The 22,630-nt window shown below is 42.1% G+C and overlaps 1 protein-coding gene across 3 annotated transcripts in view; it reads right to left on the bottom strand.

Moving 5' to 3' along the window:
* Positions 1–6,664: 6,664 nt before the first annotated feature.
* The window catches only part of STXBP4 (syntaxin binding protein 4), a 67,917-nt gene continuing 51,951 nt past the window's right edge, over positions 6,665–22,630 (bottom strand). For all 3 annotated transcript variants that reach the window (XM_066200596.1, XM_066200597.1, XM_066200595.1), the window contains 2 exons: positions 22,373–22,430; positions 6,665–9,571 (listed from right to left, as the gene is read on the bottom strand). In XM_066200596.1, the coding sequence (XP_066056693.1) occupies positions 9,460–9,571; positions 22,373–22,430 (170 nt within the window). In that variant the 3' untranslated portion in view covers positions 6,665–9,459. The remainder of the gene's footprint in view (positions 9,572–22,372; positions 22,431–22,630) is intronic.

Raw genomic sequence — 22,630 nt, 5'->3', positions numbered from 1 at the left:
GGTCATTATCTAACTGACTTGTCAACTGTTCCGTTGAGTAAATTCTTTCCTGGAAAACTTGTCCTTTCTGCAAGAAGCTCATATTGTCTTATTATTTTTATTTTATTGAGCAGGAGATAAAAAAGTTAGAAACCGTGGGGGTTTTTTGTTGTTTTTTTTTTTTTTTTTTACTACTGTTTTTGAAGAATGATTTTTTTTTTTTTTAATAATTGAAACCTTTACACTTGATCTGGAACCCTCATTTATTGAGACAGTTCAGAGCAGGCTGGTGCCGAAGCACCAGGCTGGTGACCTCAGCTCTCCAGTGCCTGCCACCACCTGCTGCCTGACCTTGGACAAGTCAGTGTTGTGTCTCTCTCTCTGTCCCTCTTTCTCGTAGGATCAGGTAGGGGGATCTTAAGAGGGTAACACCTGTATGGCAGGTGAGTATTTGCCAGAGTTAACTGTGTGATTTCTTAGACATACAAGGTAACAAGGTCTGTTGTGACTCTGACAGGCTGCAAACATCTTGTACATAGCAGCCAGGTACTTGCTTCCAGTAAGAAGTCTTACAGCAGTGCATTAGGTTTCTCTGAACCTTACAGTAACATCCTTTTTGGATGAAGATCCTCCATCTCTCAAGCCCCTTCACTGGGCTGCTCAGAGGCTGCTCAGCAGTGTCTGCTCGGTAACAGCATCAGCATCGACCTCAGTTATTGCAGATTTCTGCACAAACCCTCTTACAACTGCTCCTCACAGGAAAACCGAACTGCTTAGATCCCAGTTGGATTTGGGGGGTTTGATCCTGACAGGTGCTGGAGGTTGTTGAGAGCTGAGCCACCCTCAGCCCCTTGGAGCAAGTGATGAACATGGCTGGTGGGGGTCCATCCTGGGACAGGGACACTGTGAGATCCTGTCCTGCAAGAAAACACCTTGAGTGCTCTGTGTTGTGAGTAGGTGAGGCTGATTTACTTAAGAGTTACACTGAGGTCCTTTGGAAGTCAGTCAAAGGTTTTGTTATGCTAAGATTAGTTGCTCCTGAGTAATCTCTACAAAGGCTTTCCAGCTTTATAGTAGTTAACAGGAGATGTGATTTCTTCTTAATATTTTTAACACTTCTCCTCAGAATTACAAAAATCAGGCCGATTTTTGTTGCAGGTGCTCCAGGCAGAGGACTGCCTACAAGAATAGAGCACCCTGGCAGCCTCTCCCTGGCTCATGGAGTGAGGCTGTGACAGGATGGCAGGAGCTATTCTGAGCTCAAAGTCCTCCCTAATGTCACTTTCCTTTCATTCAGGCATGGATTTCTTTTTTCTGTTCCACTAGCTGCTATTCCCTTTCACAAAGAAAGATCTCAGCTGGGTTTTCTGTAGCAGACCTTGCTCTGCTCAAGCCCTGTGTGCCAGCAGTCCCCTGGTTTTTAGATGCCGTTTTACAGCTGTTCAAATGGCTGCTCTAAAGACCAGAGGGACAGCCTGGCACCAGGTTAATCCATCCAAATATTGGGTTTTTCAAGAGCAGTAAAATCTCACTCAAGCTCTGGATCTCACCAATGCAGATGAGGTTTACTGATTTTTTTGTGTGCCTCAGTGTATGGACGATAATGTTTGTCTGCCTTGAGAGCTGCAGAGGAATGACGGCGTTCCCATGAGGATCAACCTTGTTGGGAGCACAAGTGAGGCTTCCCTGGAAATGTGGTACCATTTCAAGTGGAGACTCCGTGGAGAAGTCTGCCAGCAGCCTTTTCATCTTCCCTGCACCCTGACTCATGAATAAACATAGGCAGAGAGGGAGGAGATGAAAAGCAGCCAGGACCGTGTTGCTGCAGAGATGTGGATCTTCCCGGGCAGTGCCTATAAATGGCTCCTCTCTTTCGGGGCTGCCCAGGGTTTTAGCAGGTGTTCCGGTGTCTCCCTGAAGGGAAGCACAGCAGCCCATGGCACTCACGTGCTAAAGCAGCTCCCACTGATTTTAGGTCACATTAACAGCAAATCTGGGGATTTGCTCTGCTCCCTCTGCTGCCGCGGCTCCAGGCATCAGCCGCGTCTGATCTGCCTTCAAGGGAGGCTGGAATCTGTTTGAATCCCACTGTTACCTACAATTTTAACACGGACTCCACCTCCCCAAACTGTGTGAACTCGCACAGGGCTATCATGTGCAATAGTCTTAAAAATCTTGGCAGGTTAACTTTGAAGAAAATCTCTGGTTAGGCAGTAGTTCCTGATAGCAATTACGAGGCTTTTATCTGTAGCTGTCAGTACACTGTAAAAAGTGGTTGTTACTCCCATTTTATAGAAGAAGCAGATGTTCTGGGGACATCTGAATAGATTTAATGCAGAAATTGCATGCCTAAAAGGTGTTCTAGAAAATCCCATCATTATCACATGACTGATTTTATTCAGTGCACCCAGGAATTCAGATCTGCCGGCTGTGCTTTGCTTATTTGTTTTAAAGCAATAGTTCTGAAGTTTTCATTTTGTTCCCCTGCTGAGGCAGAAGAGCTGGAATGAGACTACTCTTTTTTTTTTTTTTTTTTTTTTCTTTTTTGAGGCAAACTTTCAGGTATGGATTTATTCAAAACTTCCTGAAGTTTAATTTGGTTTTGTGATCAAGAAGCACAGGAGTCACATTTATGAAATCCAATTAGGCTCCAGCCCTGGCAGAGACACATGACATGAGGCACGTACATCCATCCGAGTCCCTGTGCCTCTCTGCTTTTAAAGCCCTCAGCCTCCATGGCAGAGCTGTGCTTCAACACCTCAGGTATTTGGGATTACTGCAAACTCAGTTTACCCACTTGAGAGCTATCAGAGCGCAGTCCTCCCCTGGCAAACATGGTAGTGACAGGGAGAGTGAGCTGAGCACTGCTCTGCTCCAGGGGAGGGGTCACGATCAGAACTGGGTAGGGCAGGAGAGCTGTAGATGGATGGATCCAAGAACAATTTCTGGATGCAGTGGGCACAGAGGGAGGAGGCTGAGCCATGGCCTTGGCTTTGGCAAGGAATTACAGGCTGCTCTGCACGTCTCTGCTCGTTCACCTCCCTGCCTGCAGCTGCAGCTTGTTGGTGCCTTTGCACAGCACGCTAGTTTTTGGATTGAGAACTTTCCACTACAATGAGCTAAAAGTTTGCAGAGCGAGGAAAAGCTCCCCTGGTAACACTCCCTAGGATCCAGCCCCCAAGCCCAGGGAAGTGTTCATGCCCCTGGAAGGATGCCACTGTTCTCACTCCAGCCCCCAGAGCCCTTGGCTTACCTTTCCCTTCTGGCTATAGCAAAAAAAAAGGGAACTCAATCCTTCTCCTTACCTAGAGCGCTGTAATTTCCCTCAGCCACATCAAAAGCTGAATTGCTAATTCCCCCCATGCTCCAGGCAAGTGTCCCTGACACAGAACAGCCCCCACGGGAGCAGCCAGTGGTGCTGTTCAAAACTTCAGTCATGATGGCTACTGAGTTTTCTTATAAATGAGAACCTGCATTTTTCTGAATGTGGAGAAATTACCAAGGCTTTTCCCTCGGTTTCCTGTAAGTGGGTTAAATTGTGTATCCAAAACATCGGGACAAGCAACAATAACAAACCTGGTCTGAAACAGACTTCAGGGTTTTTTACCAAACAACCTCTTAGCACAGCAGCAAAACACTTTTCTGTTATCCTCAGCCAGCCACAGGAGTTTTCCTGTTAGTGAACATTTACTATTGATTTCATTTTTGGCTTTGGTATCATTCTCTGCAGGACTCTTAAGTGGTTACTGGAAACAGCCAGAGCCTGCGGGACTGGGCTGCTTCAGCATCTGCAGCCAGAATGGGTTAAGCATATGCATGGAGAGTTTAGGCTCAAGGGACTGGACTGCATTACCAAAGCTGAGCAGAGAAAGGAGTGAGAGATTAATTGCATTTACACATTTTCAGTTAATACCAAAATGATTCCTTTTGGTTGCATCTTTCAATTAGCCAAGTAACAAGACAACCATACTTCAACAGTTAGGGCCTGTTTCCTGATCCTCCGTATCTTTATCATTTACAACAGTTCTGCATTTAATTGAAGGAGTAATATGGTCTGAGAGTGCCAGGCAGGTTCTTACTGGGCCTCTCTGCTCCTGCTCATGCCATCAGCGATGAGCTTTAGCTTGGTGTCACAGCACAGCTGGTCTATAGCTGGAGAAGACGAATCTAGCCATAACACAAACCCAATTCAGCTAGCCTGGCTCGTTCTAGAAAAGCAGAACAAGTCCCTGGGTGAGCAGTGATAGGACAGATCTGAACTCTAACAGGGTCCTCAGCCAATTCTGTTCAATCCGGAATGCAGACACATCACTGGCCAAGGAGCTGGGCGGTGCCAACACCCCGGCCAATCTACTGTCCAAGCCTGGGAAATTCCAACCCCTATGGGAGAGGGATCCCAACAATAACACACGCTGTTTGTCTCATGATCATCCCTGGCTCGAGTCATGACTGTCTCCAACCTTCCAACCGCCGCACATAACAGCTTGGAACACGTAACTCCCACAGTGACTAATTACAGTCCCTAACGATGGGTCCCCAGTGGCTCAGTCTGGAGATTAAAGTGTGCAGCTCAGCCAGGGCCTGAGATCTGCCCCGTCCCTGGAGAACCCTGTGCTCCTGCTGTTCTCAGGAACGGTGGGGTTGGAAAGGAATAAGGATGCGTTACCAGCCTTTGGAGTGAAAATGAAAACATCAGCAGGAACCCCAATGCTTTGCTTTCCTAGAATCCTTTCTCTTTCCCATATAAGTGCTGTTATTGTTATATTTCTATTTCAGGCAAGAAACATAATTTTATTTCTTTTTCCATTTCAATCACGTTTTAATGAGTTCTCTTCACATAGATGAGCAAGGATAGTTCTTGATGGTAATAATAATTGGACCACAGGGAAATACTGCCTGTGGGTAGCTGACAGGCCGAGTACTTGAGAAGAGATCAAGACATTTCTGATCAGAGTGCAGCTTTGGGGGGTCAGGGTGAAATAGTGACTTATCTGAAACAGCACCAAAACTACTGATTTTTCATGGTTTGCTTTTACCCAAGAAGCCCAACAATGAAACCAAAATTCCCCATAGCGTCTGGCTGGAGAAACTGGGTTCTTCCTCATCAGGATGAGGGATCAATTCAGCAACATCCCTCATGAGAGCCCTCAGTGAATAATAAGGTTCATGTAGCTGCACTTCAGTGTGTGCTTTGGAAAAATGCTGGACTAAATTCTCTGGAGTCTCGAGCGCCGTTGTGAACACCAAACACACCACTGTCCTGGCTGGTGTGCTGAGAATTCCTGAGCTGCAAGATAAGGGCAAGGAAATATCCTTAGACAGCAGTTAACCCTGCACATACTTAACCTGAGCTAATCCTAGAAGTTGTAAGTAGAGATTCTGATCGTGGACATCAGATCAAACATGGCCTTGTGGCTTTAGGGCCAGAATTTGCAGGGGACAAACCAACCTCCCAAAACATACCTGGGAGCAGGCGGGATAAAGATTTTTTTATCCACTTCTTTAAATGACAGTTTTAATTAGTTTGGGTTTGACTGATACTGTACCACGGGCACAGGATCAGCATTGGTTATCAGATTTCAACTTCCCAGCTTCACACTGGGAAACATGAGGCTCTATTTTTAACAGATCTTTGGCCCATGCTATTTTTTTCAACTCTATTGATGAACGATACAAAACTAATTTCATCTTTGTGGGAAGAGAATTTAGTACTATTATCTTGTAATAAATATCTTAAATGAGTGTTGTAAAAATACCAACCTATTAAATCCATGCCAACCTTAGCCACTGTTTGTGGAAAAAAATCTAGAATGAGCAATAAATAATCAAGCCACCAGAAACTATGAGCAGAGCCTGGATGGTACAACCTGTGAGCTGGCTGGTATTTTTAGTGTTACATGAAAACAATTGCTAGGGAAAGGCAAAGCTGGTTACAGAAGACAAAGGTGAGGCTTTAGTCACTGGTATTTGATTTTTGGTCCACTATCGCTGCAAGCAGCCAGGGGAAAGATTTACTAAGGTATTTAGGTATCTAAACATGCCTAGCAGCATTTATAGCAGCATCTAAGTAGGTTAGGTGCCTAATTCCCATTAACTCCACGAACATGTTTAAGCTGCTAAACATCTCTGCAAAGTTGGCCCCAGTGCCTGGGCTGACAGGTGCCACTCTGAGCTGGCGGGACTGGGCTCACTCCCTGCAGGCTGAGGCTCCTTCGAGTGCGGAGTGTTGGTAACAAACAAGGACCAGGAGCACGGAACTGAACAAAGGTTCCTGAGCCGACTTAAATTTTTGCTGCTGACTTAAAATAGAGCCACACAAAACTCACTCAGAGCAGCACTTGCAAAAAGGCCGCTGGATTTTGGAGCTTAGTTTGGAGTCCTGTGTGCCTTGAGCTGAGGGTTAAGAATCTGTCAGTTCCCAGAAAATGAAACATTTCACAAGCCAAGCCAGAGCAGCATTTCTCGAGCTCCTGAAGGGCCTTGCCTACAGTCAGTCCTGCACAGCCCAGCCTGTTCCACAACCACAAATATTTTTCTTAGAGGATTTTCCTTTCCTTACCTCAGTGACACCAGACACCTCCTGAGTGTTAGAAAGAGACTTAAATAAATGAACCAAACCACTCCTAAAGCAGCCTGTTACAAGAGGCATTTCAACAGATGGAGAATGGTATGTGGGACAGATTCATTCCAATATAAAGGTGTAGTTTTATTAATTTAAAGGTTGTTCCATGCACTTTAGTATCTTTTCCACTTATTTTTTTTTAAATTCAGGAATAAAAACGAAAATTTGCTGTTTACAGTGTTGCATATGTTGACAGCTGCTCTTTACAAATTCTTTTCCAAGTTATGCTAGAACCATTTTCTCAATATACAGAGTTCTGCTTAAGCAAAATAATTTTCACAAAACTATTTCACAGAAAGGAGGAGACAAGGGGAGATCAAGAGAAATAACCTAGGAAACAAGTATGCCAGTGTACAAAAATAGATTGGAACATTTGGAGATTGTAGGTAAGAAAATATATTCTCAACCCCAGAGAATGTGAGCTGGTGGGTTATCTGAGGAGGGAAACACTCACTGGAGCAGCTGAAGAGGTGCAGAGATTTATTTCTAACATCTTTAATTTCTAGGCAAGTTTGTAAGAGAGAGAGAGAGGAAGAGGTTCCAGGTTTGTGCCATACTTGGGTCTGTGGGAGGTGGCAGTGAGAGGAGCAGGCAGATTGTCCCCGTGCACAGCAGGCTGCATGCCTAGGAAGGGCAGCATGTGCAGAGCTGTCCCCCTGCAGCTGATCCTACAGAAGGAGATCTTTGAGCTGCTCTCCATGGAGCCCCTGCTCGTGCAGAGCCTGCCTGAGCCACGGTCTTCATCCCTAAATAGCTGCTCCCCTTTGGAGCACTCAGCTGGCTGACACACAGCCACAGGCAGAACGAATCAAGGCAGCAAGAGGCAAGTGGTGGCTTAAACCTCTCCTGAGCAGAACTGGGGAGCTGGAATCTGTGTGCAGGCTGGATATCACTGAAGTATGAACAGAAAGCGCTGTCATAAAGCATCCAAACGACTACTGGGCTACAGCAAATACCACAAGGAATTCAGAACATCACATATCTACTGTAGGTCATGAGTCTGTGCCATTCTGAGAAAAGGGATTTAAATAAAAATGCTTCTGGAGTGTCCAAGCCTGAAACTGAAGCACTGCTCCATCTCTTTGGTCTGAGTTCTCCAGGAGCACAAAGGAGGCTGTGGAGCATGCAGGAGCCACTGGAGCAAATATGGCTAAACCATTCATGTGTTATTGCTAGGAGAGGTTTTCTTAGAAATGTAAGTTACTGTGGGTCTGCTGAGCAAGCTTTTTTTTCCTAATCCACACCACCTGTGTAGATTCACAGATAATTTGAGTCTGACCCAGTTAAAAGTACAAAACACATTTTTCCTATTTGCTTATTCAATATACCCTGACATCTACTTCCTGCAAAGGTCTCTTTTGTGAGCTTCAGGAAGAACATTTGGTGATGTGCTCTCCAGCTCACAGGCCAAGCACAGGAGATTACTGAGCTGCTATTCAGAGGCCTGACTTGGATTTCAAAAAAATGTGAATTATTTTGGTTCAAAAGGATCAACCGTTCCAGTGAGCCTGACCTGGCACAGCTCTGCACTGCTGAGGACAGAGAGCGTGGTCGAGGCACCAGAACTGCCAGTGAGTCTGGTTTTGATATTCATTCCTCAGAGGACAAGGCTCCTTAACTCCAGTGCCACACCTGCTGCAGACCTCAAAAATGTGATTGCAGCCTGTGCCTTCCTCTCACTGCCACAATCACCTTCTCCCTCCTGGACTGAAGCAGAGATAGAGGTTTCCTTTGGCATATCCATCGGTGCTTCTGCAGGTTCAGGTCTGTCTCACTCATTAGTAACACCCACCATTATATACACTACACACACATAAAGAGCCTCCAGAAAAATGTAGCACAGAATCACACATTTGACAAAGCTGACATCAGACATTGTACTGTGAATGATGAGATTTAAAATATCCTGTGCTATTGAGGTACACAGAAACCTGTTCATCAACTTGCTCTAGCACCCCCCATCATTTCCTTTATCCTCTTTAAAACATCACCGATGTGTACAAAATGATTTTGTTCTACTTAAAAGACCAGTTCTGAGGAGGTGACTGATTTCTGCTGATCCTGGAGGTGGTTTCACAGGTTTCATTGTACTTGAAACTTCACAGCTTCCACTGAAGTATTTGATGTGTGTCTGTAACGGTTTAGCAGAGTACAAAAGTGGAATAATTTTCATATTGCCTCATATTGTTGTCAGAGTATGATGTCCTCTATGAAAACTTTCTTTTTACTTGACAACTTATTTGTCACTTTTCATACATTTTTTTTCAAGCTCAACAACCAATCTTAATAAGTATTTGTTTAAAAAGTCATCAGGCCTCCAATATTTGTAATAAATCAAGAAATTTCTAGTAGCAAAACTTATTTGCAGATTTCTCCCATTGAAATTACAATTATCAGTCAAGTCATCTACATTATTCTCACCAGCACTGGTTCAAAAACCCCAGCTCATTTTGCATCTCTCAGTCAACCATCAGCTGGAATCTACCACCACTGGTCCCGTGTTAAATCTCATGTTGCTTAAAGCTGCGAAAATTTCAGCTGACCTAGAAAATTCAGCTTCAGGTCAAGGAAATTATGGGTCTGTGGGGAAATCATGAAAAGACTAGACTGAGCCCTAAGATGAGACTGATCTCTGGCACACCAGAATGGGGCAGATTAAGGACTCCTGTGGCACTTGCATCCTTTGTAGCACACATCAACAAACCCATCTCAAAACCAGCAGAACTTCCTCCAGCTTGATGGGGAGAAATGTCACTAGGTACTACTACATCACACTGGAAAATAGGTAGATTAAAACCTATTCATCTTCTTACTAAGGGACTAAAACCAGACAAACTATTCTCTGTCCACAGCCGTCCTCAGCTCTTGGGCCCGGGAAGGTCTCTGATCCCATCCTCCTCCTCCTCCGAGCAAAGCAAGCTCAGTGCGCTCGTGACGGGATGGATCCAGGACGTTGTCTGTGTCACGTGGCTAAAAACCAACAAGAAATGCTATCAGCAACCCAAAAGAGGCTTACCCATCCCAAAACAAGGAATTCCAGGTGGAGTCTGGAGTTGTAACAATCATTAAGACACCTTCAAACACAGAATTAATTGTCTTCGTCTTGCTAACTGCAAGATTTTTAAAAACAGTATGTGGAGTCTTCAGACAGCCAGAACCTGGACTGGAGGTTCCATTTCCCAATGCAACAAAGAGAATGCCTTTGTATGAGATTCCTGATACAGACTGGTGACATTTCTTGTGAATTATTGGAGCTGCAGACAATTAACACGGCAGGGTATTAACATGGCCATCTCACCGGTTACAGCCTGAGGGAGGCAGGGTGGTCAAGAGGAAGTTGAGCAAATGTGGAATCGCATCGTAGAAACACACTCAGCTCTTTAGAACATGAACCCTGGAAGTGTCCAAGGCCAGGCTGGATGGGGCTTGGATCAGCCTGGAATAGTGGAAGGGGTCCCTGCCCATGGAAGGGGGTTGGAATGAGCGGGTATTTAAAGTCATTTCCGCCCAAACAACTCTATGATTATTATTTTAGCATCATTAAGTAATTCCTCTTCTTGCAGAAAAAATAAATTTTAAAAAATGTTTTTTACATATCCTCTAGCCCAAATTCTGGACGTGCTTGCACAGCCTTTACACACACAATAAAAGGGCATCAGTGCTGATTTCTAAGGTTTAAACCCTACACCTGACATGCAGGCTAAGCTGCTTTAGTTTCTGGAAAGCTTCTGTGTGAATGGAAAGAGCTCAAGCAGGGCTCAGTAAGGACAGACACATGGACAGGTTTTGGAGTCTGTGGTGAGAACACTGCACACCTTGTGAGTGGTGTGTGCATGTGAGCCATACTGTGTGTGGGCAACACACTGCCTCTTCTCCCTTCTGGAATAATGTGTTCTTGGGAAAGGAAATAGCTTCTCTTCACCTGAAAAAAAAATCTTGCTAATAAATTCACAGCTTTTATAGTCAAGTCAGTGCAAAGATTAATTTTGTAATATAATTTCACTACCAGAACAAGCTGAAGAATATTGTAGGTGCAATAAATGCCACAAAGGACGAACGGCTCTTCTCACACGTCCTAACACAGTGTCCATAAAGACAGGTCTGTGCTCACTTTGCAGGTGCATTGGTTTAATTAAATTTGAAGGAACTACTCTGGATTTACCTTTTCAAGTGACAACAGGTTTTGTCTTTCTCTGTATGAGAACACTCCCTTGAATAACTGATTACAGAAACAGATATGCTGAAGTAGGAATTCGAGTCAATGTTGCACTACACTGAGTGATGGGTTTGGGATCACTGTTCCCATCAACACCATCATACTATTCACAGCTGTCAGCTGAGTGCACTGAGCTCAGAATCAGCTGGGTGTGATGAGGATGATACTGTTCACCAAGAGGTAAATATGATCCTAATGTAAATCCCAGCAGGAGCTGCTCTGAACAGGCAACCTGCGAATTCAGGCACTACTTCAACTAAGGCAATGCCTGAGCAAGGACCACACAAGAAAGACAAGGTGGAATATAAAGGCCATGCACTTGGTTCTCATACATTAAAAAAAAAGCCCCAAGAAACAAACCAACAAAAAATCAATTAAAAAAAAATCAAACCCCAAAGCTCCAGTTATGTGTAAAATCAATTCGTAAGTGCTCTTTTGTTGAGAGCAGGACTGGATGGATTCCATTCCTTCTTTTGTTACAAAAATGTGTATTACTGGGGTTGTAGGATCAGTTTCACAGGAGTTAAAATAAAAGGATAAATGGAAAACATGTTCCTACAGAAAATACACTGCAGCAGACAATGGCCACTCTCAAGGACAGTAATTGTTTCATTCTAAGAAAGCAAAGTGTACTTTTTTTACTAGGAATAAGAGCAACTTGCCAAACATTTCCAGTGTTTACCTTTACAAAGTCAGGTGACAGCCAACGTGAAGAACATGAAGAGAGTTGTTTTACAATGTTTTATGAGAGACTTGTGAATAAAGTCTGTGTAACCAAGAACGTTGTTCCCATTATTCCACAACACTGGGAAATGTATGCATTCACATTTATATTATGAATATATTTACATTTGTAAATATACTCAGAAAAATATCTTTGAGGCATATTTCTGTTTTCTATGTCAGGAAATGCCTTTTTTCCCCAATTAAAATATTCAGTTGATAAGGCTTAGTACTGGAGATGTGCTCCAGATTGAAGTCTCAGCATGTGATTTATTGGTATAACAACACAGAACTTCTCTCAATACCTGCAGAATTACAGGAGCTGAATGAACTGGATTCCATCCATTCCACCTCTGCCAATGCAAGATTTACTGCCTCCAGCACTATTTGAAGTGTTTATATTGCCTACTTTTATCAAACCGTTTCTGAGCAATCCATTGCTGAATTTAAATAAGAACAAAATGATTTTGAATTTTGTTTCTTTTTCCAATTGGACTTCTTCATGTGGCATGCCCTGACCTGCCATGTACCTGAAGCCTTGGCTCCATTTTCTCCTCAGCATGCAGTATCAACCCTGTGAAATGGGAGAAACTGCACAGGAGTAGAAGAGTTACAGGGAAAGGCATCCACAGGTCTTTGATGTATCCAACTAAAAAATTCTTTGTAAAGTGTTTCTTCTTCAGAAGATTTTTTTCCGACATACTCCAGGGCCAGGAGGCAAAAGACAGCATGCCCAACTTCCTGCTGCTGCTCTAAGAACTTCAGTTTGCTCTCACACAGATTGAATGCACAAAATTCTCAGTGCAAAACTGTGGCACTGAAATCTGGGTTACAATTATCTGTATTTGATGGCATAGGATTGTTTCATCACTGGTAAGAAAGAAAAGAACCAGTTTTCATTAATTTTCAAAACATGTGGGGCCGAGTTTTGCTCTGTTGTCAAGCTGCTGCTGCTGCAAACGCTTCTGATTTGAACCCAGCTCCTTTCAACTTGCTCTAGACTTTATCCCACAGGCGATTCTCTTAAGAGTTTGGTTTAAACCCTTTGCCAAAATCCTTCCTAGGAAAAGAGCTCTTATAAATAAACATTAAGTCCAGATACCATGTCTCACATTGTAGACAGACACACACAATACGTGCAGATTATTTAGGTGGAGAATAAATGTATAAACCCTGCTGCTATTTATTTTTAGCTCTCCAAAAGTGCTGTGACTAAAGAGCTTTGACATAATCAGTCTGAAGAGATAATCCCAGATTTACTGGTTTGGAGAACATTCTTGTATTAGAAATGCATCCTCTCTGATTTGTGTGTTAGGGCCAGCAATAAAAAGTGAGAGGGAGTCCAAATCTACCTCTAGGTTTTGCTTAACTGATGCAACTGGTTTGAATATTAAAGGAATATTTGGAAAGTCAGCATCACAAGGTTTAAATGTGCAACATTTTCCATTTGCAAATGTTCCTGTTCAAAAGTCTAATTTAACGTTTTCAGAGCAATTAGCAACATTTAAAGATTTTTAGGTTTTCAAACAAATCACTGCTATCAGAGGGCAGCCAAATTTATTGCTAGAAAACAAACATTTGATCTGGAAATATGTCAGTGGATTAGTCTGTCTTTTTAACATTAGCAAACTGCAGGACAAATTTCAGAGCTTGGGAAAACAAAACATGAGAACAGAGGGATGTTTTGGCAAAGAAATAGTAGCAGATTATTTCAGATGCCATTATAATTACTCTCCTTATGGCTCTTCCTTCTTCACATGGAAAATTATTTCTTATAAAATTACAAGCTCAGACAATCTTTTAAGAAAGAGTAACTCAAAAATTCAGAGAAAGGCTACTGGAAAAAATATCTGCACCTTTTTTTTTTAAATTTTAAGAATTATCAAGACATCTTTTTCACCTTAAATTGTGTTCTCCAGCCAGGGCCAAACTCAGAAGCCTAACAGGGAATTGCGAAATCTTGCAGACACCACAAGTGCTGTGGGTCTCCTTGCAAGATGTTGAGCTACAAACCTGACATGCAGCATTCTTGAAAGTTGGTTTTTTCCCCCCTTTTGACATGGGAAGACATTCAAAACACCTGGCTCAAGGTTTCAACTGCACCAGAGTTCCTGAGCTATAAAAGGAGCCACCTTGTGCAAGACCCATCTGTTTTGAGATCAGTTCAGGAGAGGAGATGCCACCTAAAGCAAATAGTCAGTCAAACTCTCCTAATGAATAGGGACCCTTACTCATTAGAGGCCAAAAAGGATTTAGCTGTATCTGAACTTAAAAAGCCAAATTCTGGCCTCAGACGAACCAAACTGAGGAGTATGGAAGATGAAACTCTGCTCGTGCAAAACAACATAAACACCGAGTTTTCCTCCTTAATAAGCATGCCCTATAGACTAAATCCATGTAATCCATAGTAGTAATTTTGCTAAACTTTTAATCTGCCTTTGCTTTTTGATTTCCCAATCTTCACCAGCCCTTTAACATGCAATAGTGCTCAGCTGAAGAATATTGATTCTTGATGAAGGTGTTCCTGATCTCTGCACAAAACCTTTGCAGAGGCCTGGTGGCCCCCCAGTGCTGCTGAAAGCCTGAGCCAGGGGCACTGCACCCCCTGAGAGCTTCACCCTTTGGTGCTTTCACTGTTGCTATTGCAATAATAATGTAAAAATGCAGCAAATAGCACTGCTAGATGTAGATGCAGTGGGTTTGAAGGGGACATGCTCTACACTGCTCAGAAATAGATTCCACATTGTGCTTTGGTAGTTTTTAGACTTGCATGCATGTCCCTGTGGGAAGGGTTGGAGTTGCTGTGAAAGGAGTGTGTGCCATCTGCCAGGAAGACTGGGAACACCAACTCCTCATCCCCTCCTTACCCACTGGCATGCAGGCCCTGGGCTTGCTTGGAGGCTAATGAGGCCCACAACTACAGGAAAATAAAGCACAATGCCCCTGAATGAAGATCCTGAAACTTAATTTTTCATGCAGAGGCTCTGCCATCCTCCCTGCTTGCTCTAGCACACACCCTGTGTCTCTCTGTCTGCGTGGACTCCACACGGCTTCACAAGATCTGCAGGAATTGCTGCCTTTGGCTTTTGTTTCCAGGGCTTTTTGTTCTTGTTCCCCCTGTGCTTGGGACAGCCCTTTGCTTTTGCAAGGATCCTTTTTCCCTTTCAAACCCACTGTCCCAATTTCATGCCTCAGAGAAGATTCTCAGCTCTCATTCTCCTGCTTCTCTACAGCGACGCTCTTAAGCTATGATCAGAATTCCTTGGGCACGTTTGGAAATGTTGTATAATTAGAAAATATACAATCAAACACAGATCCTGCACAAAAGTGGAGCCATCCCAGCTTGCAGCAACATCTTGAGGACCTTCACATCCTGGCAGGGAGAGAGAAATCTCCCTTCCCTATTACAGCAGGTCACAATGGAGCATCTCCAGGAGTTCCAGGGAGTTGCTGCTCCTGAGGCAGTCCGTGGGATCATGGCAATAGCTGGCCTTTAGTTACGGAGTTTAGACAAGCACACCAAGATCTGGTAGGCAGGATGGTCAAAATGCTGTAAGTGGGTTAATTCTGTTGCCCTCAAATCTCTCCCAGCTTCTAAATCACTCCCTAACTGTACGTGGAGCTGCCGGTCCTGCACCTCACACATTTGGGAAATGCACTCTTGAACTATTTCTCAGCTTTCCAGAGCCAGTGCTTTTAACACTTTGCTGTTGTCCCTTAGGAATTTAAAGTTGGTGTTCACTTTTTGTTTCTCCAGCTCTTGGAGGCAGCACACATCTGCAGAGCCAGCCAAGATGTCTGTCGTGGCTGGAATCCCCTTTGGAAAGGCCAGTGGTTAGAAAGCAGAGACTAAATGCTGTCAAGCACTGGAAAACTCTCGCTATTTTGAAGAGCAAATGCTGGGAAGATCTGCAAGGAATAACTTATTCTGAGCTGTAACTAAAGGATTTTAATTTAGCGGGTAAGCAATTAGAGCAAAATAAAACAACTGAGTGACATTGATGCAAGTATAATCTATCAATCCATCAATCAATCAATCCTGACAGCATCCAAGGATGACAGTTTCCAGACACAAATCCTAAAGGCACTTTGGGAAGGGTTTTTGCACTGCATTTATCAACATCAGATTATTTGAACTGAAACATTCATTTTTTCTTTTTCCTTTTCGTTAAAATTCATTTAAGCCTGTACCCTCTTGCAAGACATTTCAAAAGGAACATACAACCACTAACAGTACCCCAGGAGATGCTGGGCAGGTCCTGGAAAATGTCAGTGACCTTAATTTTACTGGCTGTAATAAGATCAAGAGCACATGTCACCTCATGGAGCTGCGTCCTGAGGCAACATAAATGTTTCTTGTATTTCCCTCAGGGACTGCAGATTTTGCTTGACTATTAATTAAAGATTGAGGGATATAAAGTGAAACCCCAGAAGACAGTCTTGCTATTTATTCCTTGATTAAACCGATTAAACCCTTGTCTACTCAGAAAAAAATCTATAAGCCATTTCAGAGGGCAGTAATCACTAGGAAGAAGATTTATCCAGCCAAATAGCGTGTGCTACATCATTAAAAATTGTCAGCAATAAACAAATGGCCCAAACTAAAATAAAATCAGTAACAACAGCAAGATCTGAGCCACGGCTGAATTAGAACTGAGGTTTGAATGACAGCCCAGGCACTTCTCAGCTTGAAAGCGTTACCTGAAATCTGTCTCCCCCAGTGTGAGCCAAGTGCTGCTCCTCTGGAAGTGCTGGTTTAATGCGTGCAGTTACTCACAGTCCTGTCTCTAAGTGAGCTGTGTAAAAATTCCGGTGCTGTGTATTTGCAAATGCATCAGAGCATGTTCAAGGCTTTTGTTTAAACTCCTCGTGTACTAAACTGACATGAACCTGGAGCAGTGACTTTGCTCTGGATGAAGCACATCCCGAAAAACCTTGCTGTGTGCTTTGATCTGCTTCCGATGGCCCACCCAAAACCCAGGGAGAAAAATAATTCGCTTTCTTGTGTTTTCTCACGGAAGAAATTTTAACAGATGCCTTCTGTGACAGGCCAGAAGCTGGACAGAGTGTGCAGTATTTGTGGAAGCTGAAAGAATGTTTCTCCATTTTGGTTCCCGATATTAAAAAACAAACAACCTCTCAGGACAAAAAAGATTGCCCAACCAAAAGCAGCTTAAGGTCTTAACATTCTTGTATTACAAGCTCATGTTATCATAAAATCCAATGCCAAGTTTCCTAGTTCTACATCTGAGATTATTTTCCTTATAGTCATGCAAAATGATTTCAGTGAGAATCAGAGAAACTGAATTTCAAAAATTCAAGAGAAACGTGTTGGGATTACCCAGATTCATATGGCTGCATGAGAAGGTGTGTGAACTGATGCTGGGCTGATGGATGGAGACGGCTTTGGATCCCTGTACATTAAACAGCAGTAATAGCAGATAGCACATCATTAGTGCTCAGCCAGTACTATTAAATATTTGCCACTTCTTGTGACTATATAACTATTCCTTATAACTTTTTTTTTTTTTTCCTGTGTCTGAAAGGTAAAATAGGAAAGGTCCAAATTTTAAGAGATGCAAAGTAACTTCAGCTTTCTTTGAACTTAGTGGAACCAGGACTGCATGCCTCAAATTACCCATCCCTACCCACAAAACATCGGAGTTAAGATGGGGACACCTACAATGATTATTTGATAACTGCTAATTTTGGTGCAAGTAACTTGCCTACTGCTTGCCAGGGAGCTGGGAGCAGAGCTGGAACTGGATTCAGTCCAGGGGAATTTCAATTCCATGCTGAAATCAGTATGGCAGATCACGGGTTTTCTTAGTTTGCTGCTCTGAACTGACTGAAAATTAAGTGGAACGTACAGAAGTTTACTCCTACATAAGGTCTGCTATGATTTGAACTTAATTGATTTCTTCTAGCAAGGGCCACAACCCTTGCTAGAGAAAACCTGCAGACAACAGATAACCAGGATATTGTAACACCAGAGTATTCAGGAATGAGCTGAACACACTTCAGTGTGTTGGGGTTTGCATCCTTCATTTATAAAGCAGCAGAAATGTGCAGAGAACATTTAGAAAAGGAGCAAATCTGTATTTTCAAGTTACCGTGCACTAAGTAAAATCGACTGTGATTTATTTCCTTTTATGATGATACCTTTAACTCTAGTGTTGTAAAACATCAATGTTTACACTACAGAAGTTCTCCATCTATCACACATGCTCTGCTATTCTTAGCTCAGCTATAATGATAAACAGTTTCTATGAATGCCCAGTTTTCAGTAAAGTGAGTGGTGTCTCTTTCCCAAGCAAGACCAAAAAAAATAGAATTTTATAGTACGATGTGTCTGCTTTTCAAGTAGAAACATGATGTGTTAGGCATGATTTAAAAATCCACTAGAACACATCATGTGTGGTTTTCATTAATCTGTATTTTATAAGTATTGACTTTAAGCTTTTACTTCACCTGGAGCAAATTCTCCACCTTCCAATGGAGGAGCCTGAAGTACACAATGCCTCCACGAGAAACTTCTGATTTTTCGATAAATTGCTGAAAGATAACCCTAAATGAAGCATTACTGTTTCCGCTTTGTTGTAAGACAGAAAACATCACAAGCCCTAATACATCGAAGGGAAAAGATCCCAAAAGTTTTAAATATTTGAGAACTTCTACTTGTCTTTTGTGAAAATTTAAGATAAGTGTTCTTGAGGAAAATAGCTGCTAATGTAGAATATTTTGGAATCTAGTCCTGTTAAAATGCTAGAAAAACAGTGTTTACAGGGGCAAAATTCACAGCTGGTCCTTACAAACCACATACATATGCAAGCAGTGGGTGGGAGTAGGAGGGAGCATAGCAAGGGCCTACCTAATTTTAGGTGCCAGCCTCATGATACAGAGCTGCCTTATGTTAAAGGTGAACACAGTGGGAGGATGGAAGAGATTAACTAGAATGGGTTTTCTGGGGAAAAATTAGTGTGTCCCAGCTATGGGGTTTTATGCTGTTCTTGTGTGATTCTAAATTAGCAGGATGAAACCATTAATTAGCAGATATGGTGCCTCCCTGGGAGGGCAGTTCTGCACGGACTCTTTCTCCTATTTGAAAGTCAAACCCAGAAATTCCTAATTCACAAAATCAGTTCAGTGGTAGAATGAATAGACTTAGCATTGCTGGATTTTAGTGCCGGGGTGTACAGCAAAAGTGAGATTTTGTTCTAGTGGTGGCTGGTTACAGCACTTTGTAAACTCACGTAATGCCTGAACTAAGTCCGGGCAAAAACCAGCCACATGAAAACTTTAAAAGTGAGTAAGATGGCCTCTCCCCTATTTACAAAACTTTTCCCATCCTAATGCCTCCCAGCTGACTGTAAGTGTTCTCACACTCATCTGGGTGTAGGTGATACTTAATGAGGGCTCATTAGCCCCTTTGTGTTTCTGGGACTCACAGATGAAATGCCTGTTTGGGACAGAAATTTCTATTAGAAAACCAGTAACTTAAAAATGTCTTTATCAATCGTCTCATAAGTAAAATTAATTCATGAACCTTTTTACCTTATTACGTGGGGTCTCTTCAATGCACTGATCCTCCAAGTTCAAGACAGAGACTAGAAAAATGGGGGAGGATCCAGAGGAGGGTCAGCAAGATGATGTGAGGGTTGGAGAACTTGGCACATGAAGCAATGTTGAAGGAATTGGGTTTGTTCAGCCCACTCTTCTCATGAAAGATGTTGGGCACAGACAAGAAGCAATAAGCACAAGTTGCTTCAGGGGAAATTTTGTCTACATTAACAAAATAGTGTTCACTGTGAGAACAACTAAACTTGGAATGGGATACCCAGCCAGTATAAAAAGGATTGAAATTCCAAATGTAAAATGGTGATGAAACAGGCACCAGTACTTTGTTTCTCTTGATGGGGCATGAATCTGGTGCCATGTGTGAATGGTGGTACTGCTACATAAAAATGCAACAGTGCTTGTCCTCTGTTTTTTAAAATACACCAAGTTACCTTTAAACATATCTGGGTGCAAATTCCACCTTTACTGCCTGGCAGGAGGGAAGTTACATTTGCAATGAAGCTGATCCCTAGCTACTGTTGTAATTTTTGTCCTCTTGATTACCGTTAATTTATTTTATTTTAGTAAGACACTTGACCTTGCTTTTTTCCTAATGCACACTGAGCTGTAACTCAGAGAGGCTCCCATTCCAGTTTGCTATTCCATGGTAAAGCTGTAAAAATGAGCTTAATGCCCAGCCCAGGCTCAGTCACTTTTAGCAGTCTAAAAGGTGGTTTCTCACACTTGCAGCACTGACCAGTCCTGACAATCGGGTTCATTGAAAATTATTTACTGAGGCTGAAATGATTTGCTGGATAAATGTGGTGATTTCAAAAGCTGTCCTAAGGTCAGGATTCATGGACAAGATGCCGCTTTCCCTGGTAGGTACAGGGAGCTGCTCAGCCCCATGTAAATGTTTTATTCATATCACTTATTCACATAAGTGGGTTTCACTTTAGTGTGTAACACAAGCCAGCTGGTTTGCTTCTTTTAAACTCTGATTTCTCATGCACCTCATATTGCTACACCCCTTCAGAGATATTTATGGAAATTTCACAGCAAGCTGCCTCAAGCTTATGTGCTATTAAGATTCCTTTCTGGGGTGTTTACTGCATTAGATTTATAATGTATAGATTTATGGACTCAGCTACTTGATAGCCCAGTAAAGCATGTTGGAACTGAAGGCAACTGCTAATTAAAATAATATTTGATTGTGTATTCGTATACAGGGAAGTGGGCTAGTGTTGAAATACTCTTAAGCCCCTCATGGCTTTGGCTGGGCTAAAAATGAATGAAAGGATTCTAAAGTAGAATAAAAGGATTGACATTCACAGCCAAAGAGAACAAGAAGGTTACAGCATTAGTACCAGGGCTGTGAAGTATCAACTATTCTGATAATCCCCATTTAAACAATTAAGATTAAATCCTACTGGAAAGGATCAGCTGATAAAATGGCCTCTCAAGTTAAGTTCCTTCTAGAAAAGGGGTATTTGCAATGTTGGTTTTCATCCTGAAATCTCCACCATTTGGTGTTAGAAACAAGGGACTGTGCAGGTCATGCTCCTTGCTGCAAACAGTTAACTTTAACAGCTGACTTCATATACATTACACAGTGTAGTAAGAGGTATGGATTGCCAGGCATGCAAACAGCCTGCCTTACACTCTGCAAAGGCATTTATTTGGAAACAGTGATGAAAGCAAAACAAGGAAATAGTTAAAAATAATATTCATTACCGTGTTGTGTTATTGAAATGCTCAGTTAATTCCATTCTAATGATCTGCATGAAGAACTCTAACAGCACTTTAGTGGGGTGACTCCACGCAGAAGTTTTTAGCCAGTGGTCATAAAGGGTAATTTCACACCCTTCTCTGCCATTAAATGGGAAAAATTTCCTTGCCTTCCTTCCTCACAAAGACTGACAGGCAGAACTTTTTAGGGCAGATTACAGAAGGTAACAGCAATGGAAAACCTGGGCACTGTAACCAGGAGCAAATGAAAAGAGTCGCTGACAGTGAGATCTGCAAAAATTCCCGAAAAACCTTTTTCATGTGAACTCCTGAGTTCCAATCTGTAGTTTCAGCAAGTGGGGATAAGATACAAAACATCTGATGCTTTCTGCAAATTAGGTTTGCACCACCTAGAGTAGCTGAGATTCTACTGTTGCTAATAAGCATCTGCTTGTCAAATCTGCAATGGTTCAGCATCCAAGTGCAGAGCTCAGAAAGAAGTGTCTGCCCATATCCAGCAAATCCAGCTTTCTGCTGAGTCACTGAAATACATATCTGTATAAGAAACACAGGAACAAACCCAAAAAAAAACCCCAGAGGAGATGCTTCAAGAATGTGTCGTTTCTTCTTCTCTTGATTCTAAATTTTATTTGCTATTATTGATAATACAATCTTCAAGCTCAGTTTCCTGTCACCCAGGTATAAACCCAGAGTACTACCAAGAGTCCAGCATCCACCTTAACTTCCCAATTCTCCTATCATGGCTCCCTGCACGAACAAAGAGCCCAAGGGAACAGTACTCTTTTTTAATAGCTGCTCTTGTATTTATTTCCATTGCTATGAAATTGGCTTTTAATTCAGTTTCATTTCCTAAGCTATTTTTCTACAATTTTTTTTTTGTATAAATCTCATGTAGTAACCTATATCTGTCTGAAAATAAAAGGCACCCTTTGATTAGAGCTGGAATGTAGGATCATATGCAGTGTGTTTGGAAACCTCTGCAGAAAAAAACATGTCTGCTTTAATACATCTCGCTCGAGGCAGCACAGGGTGAGGCAAGGACAACTGAGCAGTGTGCTTGGAAAAAAAGGAAAAAAAAACCCCTGCTTTTCTTGGCTAGTTAATGCATCAACTTCAGTGTTATTTATGTGACTTTTGGAAGAGTTTGGGATAAAAGTAATTTATTTGCTGCCCTTCCTCTCTTTTAGGAGACTGCAGAAATCCACCTGCAACACTCTGTGTTTCTGGCACCTGTAAGAATTAAACACTGTGGAAATTTCAGCAGCTAGAATAACTTACTATTAACTAGATCATATTATATATGGAATGGAGGTGAATTATATTTTTTACCATTTCCTTCAATCTTTTAGAGGAAAAATAATAAAAAAACCCCTGTTATATAAATTAATCTTCACTATATTCTAGAAAAATCAACAGGATACAGTGCAATGTGCAATAAATTTTTCCATTAACTCTAGGACTGAAAATGTGTTTAGTTTGATGTGCTTCTATTTCAACTCTGACCTGTTTCCCTGAGAACTACTCACTTGATGAAATATTTGATTCCATCAGCTGTATAAGCTTCTTCCCATCCATAAGGCAGACCTAAGAGGAGATAAAGAAAAAAGAAGTCTCTCAAAACTCAAGTGACACAGAGAACATAGTTTTGAGATAGCGTAAGTTATAATGCTGTCATTTCAAACAATGTCATTAAAAGATCATAAATCAATTCCTGCTTTGGTAACAGATAATATAAACAACACAATTTAACAAATACTTGCTGTGCCACAAAGCTACTAGCTTTG

This window comes from Chamaea fasciata, unplaced genomic scaffold (genome assembly GCF_029207755.1).
Source record: "Chamaea fasciata isolate MVZ Bird 193981 ecotype frontalis unplaced genomic scaffold, bChaFas1.0.hap1 SCAF_19, whole genome shotgun sequence".
NCBI lineage: Eukaryota > Metazoa > Chordata > Aves > Passeriformes > Sylviidae > Chamaea > Chamaea fasciata.
This window is presented reverse-complemented; position numbering and strand designations above follow the sequence as displayed.